Genomic DNA, 5,653 nt, shown 5'->3' with positions numbered 1-5,653 from the left:
CATCTCGCATCATGGAAATGGTCATTTTTAAAGCAATAAATAAGTGGAGGGAGTGTTCTGTACCACACCCTAAATTTTGCCACCGGTATCCAATACCTCTCTAGTAAAAACATAATACTTATGCTATCAAAAATCTCACTGTACAACAGCTTCTCTGTTAAGGAAAGGAGGCCCCTAAAAATCTTCCTTTGCTAAAGTAACAACAAGAACGATCCGATTCAGTGAAGCCCAAGTTCAACTGGTTTCGCTCCTTTCACGCAGCACCTGACGCACAACCATCACCTCGTCTAGAATTAATTATGTTCATTTATACCAACTGAATCAGTTCTTCTTAACCATAAATCATCTGTTTACTGCCGACCCAAATCATGTTTTCTTACCAATTTACTGTTTGAGCCAGGGGAGCTGCAGGGACAGAGCAGGAATTTAAGTTCTTCAGCAGACAGTGGAAGTCAGGCTCGACGCACGCAGCAACTCCAACAGCAGTAGTTAAGAAACTTAAAAAAAAAACATTAGGGGCTAAAAAGAGAGACTTAAGAAACAATTAAGAATGGTGATTATTCAAATGAATGCATTCATAATACATGAATCATATAAGAGAGCATAATTTATGCATAAAACTGAAAACACCTTAAACCTTTCGATTTCTATGAGTTTTGTAAGAACATGTGTGAGGCAGGTAAAAAATAATCACGTTATTCCGAACACTTTATTTGTGCAGATGTTTTCTGTGTCGCCAAGGAGGAGCGACCTCTGGAGTTACAGGCCTACACCGCTCAGAAAACCCTGATGACCCCAAGCTCTGTTTGTTAGCTACAGTGACCGGGCAGCGGTGGCTTCAGGGAGTGCTGTTTCGCCACGCCTGAAGCACACTCCTCCGCGAGACCTGACCTTCTACCGCCTGCTCTGTCAGCAACACCTCGCAGCGTTCTCGCAGCGATGGCCACGGGCACAGGCACAAGAGTTGTCAATGCCCACGTGACGTTTCGTAGTCGCTCGAGACAAATGCCGGCCTACCCATCCACCAGTGCTACGCCTAGGTCCATCCGCCCCAAACCGACCCATCGGATAACCAGAAGTACGCCTCGATTTCTCCTCTTTCTCCAAGTCTCACCTAAGTATCACGAAAACAGAGCAGAGAACGAATTAAAGGTGACGTTACCAGCACGGAAACAGGATACTGGCCAGAATTTAGCTGCCAAAAGAAGACTCAGTTGACAGACTCTGAGAAGGAGCAGCGACAGCAGGTGTTTTACTCTGAAGTTGTGTACGTGCATCTCACCAGACTCTCTGTGCAAGAGCTACGCTGTGCATTCAGTTCCAGTGTCAGATCTAGCTGTTGGAAGGTCTGCTTAGCAGAGACTGCAGGTCTGTACCGCTTTCACTACACCTACCTCTTCCCTTCTGCAAAAACCGTACAATAAAATGGCTTTACATTCATGGATGTACTGAAAGTTTCTGATAATGCTGGGGACACTTTGATATCACAGTCTATACCTGCTGGCCAGGGGTCTATATATCAAAACGATTTAGGTTGTAGGTAGTTGGGTGGTTTTGCCGACTGTACTGGAAGTGGTCCGTTAAGATATTGCTTCGCCCATACTGATAGTCTCCATGCTGTGCAAATGCCGTAAGTCCGTTCTGAGACTTCTCCGGAGTGTTTCGATGCCGCTCCAAATTCACAAGGTCTCCAGTTGTAACCGGAAGTAGCTGTTTCTTTGCTTCTTGGTTGGCATCATATTTTGTCTAGGAAAGAAAGAATGTTTTTCTTGGACATGAGCAAACATACATATGCAGGAAAAAACCAGACAGTGTTACAGTCACACTACTGCCTATGCCTGTTAGAGTCTTAAAGTAATGGTGACTCCTAATAAAAATCTCATTCCTCTCCAGTGCCAGATCAGGAAGTTGCTCTTTCACTCAAGAGATCTGTTACTCACTTCCCAATTTTTATTTTTCAAGAAAACACTAAGTTCAGAATTTAAGTTTGCTGGAGACCCAACAGCTGCCCTGACCCAAGCACCCGAGTACTCAGCCTACGTGACACACGCACTCTCCAGTGACGAAGGCACGTGCCACGCGCTCTACGTTTCTGTCCCGCTAGCCGTCAACCTGCCATACAAACCACGCTTCACTGTTCCCAGTCACCTTCCTGAACAGCCAAACCCCCTTACCTTGTTGTATAAGAAGACCCCTAAGATAGCTGTCATCATTCCAAGGACGTTGGTGCTCGTAACCGGATTGCGAAGCATTATAAGGGACACCGTGATGACCATGATTCTTTTTGTGGCGTTTGCAACCGAGTAACTTAGCGGGCTGATCAGGTTTAGGATACTGAAGGCAATGACATTCTGGGCAAAATTACAGAAGCCACTGATGATAAGCAGCATCAAGGTCCAGGACCAATGAGACATCGTGCTCTGTTGTAAAGGCAGACGTTACAAGAAAAATTCTATCAGGTTTCAGGTAAGAGACGAAGAAACGCAAATACAACTCGAGTCACTTGTCAGGAAGAACATCTGCAACTTAACTCTAGAGAAGCACCCAAGAATGTTACGTCACGCAGCCACCAACTCTGAGAAAACATCTCTCTACAGACCACGCTGAGCGCATTTCTCCCCGCCTCCAGCCCCTAATTCCCGAGATTTACACTGTACCGGAAGCTGCCGTGCTCTCCTAACCCCAGCTGTCCCTTCCATGCTGAGGAGGAACCACACTGAAACACTCAGGTGCGCTTTTTTGGGGCGGCTAGTGACGTTTCCTTGGTTTTGGTGGGGGTTCCCTCCCTTCTTAATAGCGAACGGTTTCCCAAATACACCACTTACCAAGTCATTCTCCACTAAGAAGGAAGAGAGGTCTACCAAAACCCACGTTGGGATCATGAAGAACACAGCATGGCACCCAAGTATGTTCAGCAACCGAAGATGATGTATCCGGGAATCTCTTAACACCTGACAAAGAAAACACCATTACAGAGCCTTTCTTCAGCTACTACCCACCTTATCAGCGGAGATTCAGGAGCCACGTAACAGTAACAGCTTTAGATAAATTCTGAAAACAAGTAAATACTGTTATAGAGTGAATTTCTTATACGGATGGCCAAAGAAAAACAGATGTCCAGCTGAAAAACAATGGCTTCTTGAGCGGTGACTCTTCGCATTACCAAGACAGTAATACCTTTAAACCAGAAATCAGTTTGTAACTAAACAGACTCAAAACATCCATTTATACTTGGTTTCTCAGATTTCAAGGGATGCCTAGTGCAGACCCTGATGCATTTACAACAAAGAGGGGGTCTCAGACAGCAAGACACATTAAAAGCTTTCGAATGAATGGTTAAATTTAAGCACTATTGAACTGTCAGCAGAAAAAAAAACTATACCAAGGAGTAAAGAAAAGGCTCAGGATAAACTCTGAGTATACTTCCACCACGTCAGCAGGTTGGAAGAGCTGGAGCGAAGAGGCAGACAAACCAGCCAAGCGTTACTTTGGGCTCCTTCGGCCATAAAGTCAGCTTAAAAATAAATAAACCAAACCAACCCCAACGTACTGAAAACACCTCCTGCCCTGCTAAAGGATGATCCCACTGAGCAGCGATATGAACAGCACGACTATTACCTTCTTGGAGAAGATGTTCTGAAGCGAAAAACACAGAGTAGCAGCAAGTGCGCTGATGAGTCCCCACATGTCAAAGGAAAGTTCAGTGACAGTGGCCAACAGGACACCGGTTATTATGGGAATTAGAGACAAGTACACCTGAAAGAGGAATAGAGAGTAGCTTACGTCGACTGAGAATTTCCATTTCAACTGAGTTTACACGCACCTCTGATTTGGGGAGGAAAGGAGAAAGCAACAGAACCAGGATCAATCACAGAATCACAGAATGGTTTGGGTTGGAAGGGGCCTGAAAGATCATCCAGTCCCACCCCCTGCCATGGGCAGGGACCCCTTCCATAGCCCAGGTTGCTCCAAGTCTCATCCAGCCTGGCCTTGGATACTTCCAGGGATGGGGCATCCACAGCTTCTCTGGGAACCTGTCCCAGTGCTCCCAGCCTCTCCGGGAAGAATTCCTTCCTGATGTCCCATCTCCATCTCCCTCTTTCCGTTTAAACCTGTCACCCTTTGTCCTGTCACTCCCTGCCCTTGGGAAAAGTGGCCCCCCCCAGCTTTCTTGTAGCCCCCCAGGCACTGGAAGGTGCTATAAGGTCTCCCCGGAGCTTCCCTTCTCCAGGCTGAACCCCCCAACTCTCCCAGCCTGTCCCCACGGCAGAGGGGCTCCAGCCCTCGGAGCATCTCCAGGGCCTCCTCCGGACTCGCTCCAACTTGTGCACTATTGCAGTCTGAGGAAAACAAGCGACTGCCACACACACTACAACAGCCCCAGTCTATCAGGGAGCACCACCTTGCTCAGCATTTAATTGCGTTTTCTTTACGTTCACAACAAAAGGAAAAAAAACTCGTAAAACCTGCAGAATCTAACTTCAGTCACAAAATTCACCCAGCTAACCCCAGCCTGGGCTTTCCTGGTCCCAGCCAGCACAGCACACCACAAACGCCACCGAGAGAAGAAACCTCAGCAAACCTGTCCGCACCTTCGTCGTCTGCTTTTCCTTCATTATGATCCGCGACAGAAGAACAACCCATATTGGCATCGTCGCTTTTACTGGGAACGGAAAGAAAACGTGGGTGGGGCTGTGAAGTTTGGGCCAACTCCGTTAAGCACTGTCAGCAGAGGGTGAGCGCTGGGGGTGGGTGTCTCAGGTCCCGTGTCACCCAAACCATAACCCCAACCCACATTGGGTCATCCCTTGTCACCGCGCTGAGCACTCGTACAAACACAGGCTGGTTCTTGCTGCTCTGGGCACCCAAAGGGCACCGGACACTGCACCAGGCACCCACAGGGGCACGTGACAGGGCACAGGACACCGCGCTGGGCACCCACATGAGCACATAGAATCCTAGAATCCCAGAATGGTTTGGGTTGAAGGGACCTTAAAGATCATCCAGTTCCAACCCCCCTGCCATGGGCAGGGACACCTTCCACTAGACCAGGTTGCTCCAAGCCTCATCCAGCCTGGCCTTGGACACTTCCAGGGATGGGGCATCCACAGCTTCTCTGGGCAACCTGTCCCAGTGCTCCCACCCTCTGCGGGAAAAATTTCTTCCTGATGTCTAATCTAAACCTCCTTGTTTTCAATTTAAACCCGTTACCCCTTGTCCTGTCACTACAGGCTCTTGTAAAAAGTCCTCTCCCAGCTTCCCTGTAGCCCCTTCAGATACTGGAAAGCTGCAATGAGGTCTCCCCGGCGCCTCCTCTTCTCCAGGCTGAACAAGCCCAACTCTTGCAGCCTTGTTCACGCCGGCTTCAGGTCACTGCGCCAGGCACCGGTACAAGCAGGAACTGGGGACCCACAGGAGCACACGCGGGGCTTCAGGTCACTGCCCCGGGCCCCGATACGAGCACAACCGGCGCTGGGACAGCCCACCGGGCACCCACACGAGCACGCACCAGGCAGAAGGACACCGCATCGGGCTCCCCCCGCACACGCCGGGCCTCACCTGTGTGCGCGTAGGAGACGGGGACCCTCCAGAGCGAGACGTGCGCGGAGACGGAGGCGAAGTACTTGCCGAAGGCGAGGGGCAGGATGTAGCG

General features: G+C 49.1%; 1 protein-coding gene across 1 annotated transcript; it reads right to left on the bottom strand.

The window, feature by feature from the left end:
* Nucleotides 1-1,124: 1,124 nt before the first annotated feature.
* On the bottom strand, nucleotides 1,125-5,647 carry SLC35E1 (solute carrier family 35, member E1). Its single transcript, XM_010161379.1, has 6 exons — nucleotides 5,560-5,647; nucleotides 4,593-4,663; nucleotides 3,619-3,756; nucleotides 2,826-2,951; nucleotides 2,175-2,420; nucleotides 1,125-1,746 (listed from the first exon to the last, which is right to left on the bottom strand). Exons 2-6 carry the CDS (start codon nucleotides 4,650-4,652, stop codon nucleotides 1,513-1,515), a joined length of 804 nt encoding a protein of 267 aa, XP_010159681.1. The 5' UTR covers nucleotides 4,653-4,663; nucleotides 5,560-5,647; the 3' UTR covers nucleotides 1,125-1,512.
* Between the last annotated feature and the right edge of the window lie 6 nt (nucleotides 5,648-5,653).

This window comes from Eurypyga helias, unplaced genomic scaffold (genome assembly GCF_000690775.1).
Source record: "Eurypyga helias isolate BGI_N326 unplaced genomic scaffold, ASM69077v1 scaffold47251, whole genome shotgun sequence".
NCBI lineage: Eukaryota > Metazoa > Chordata > Aves > Eurypygiformes > Eurypygidae > Eurypyga > Eurypyga helias.
This window is presented reverse-complemented; position numbering and strand designations above follow the sequence as displayed.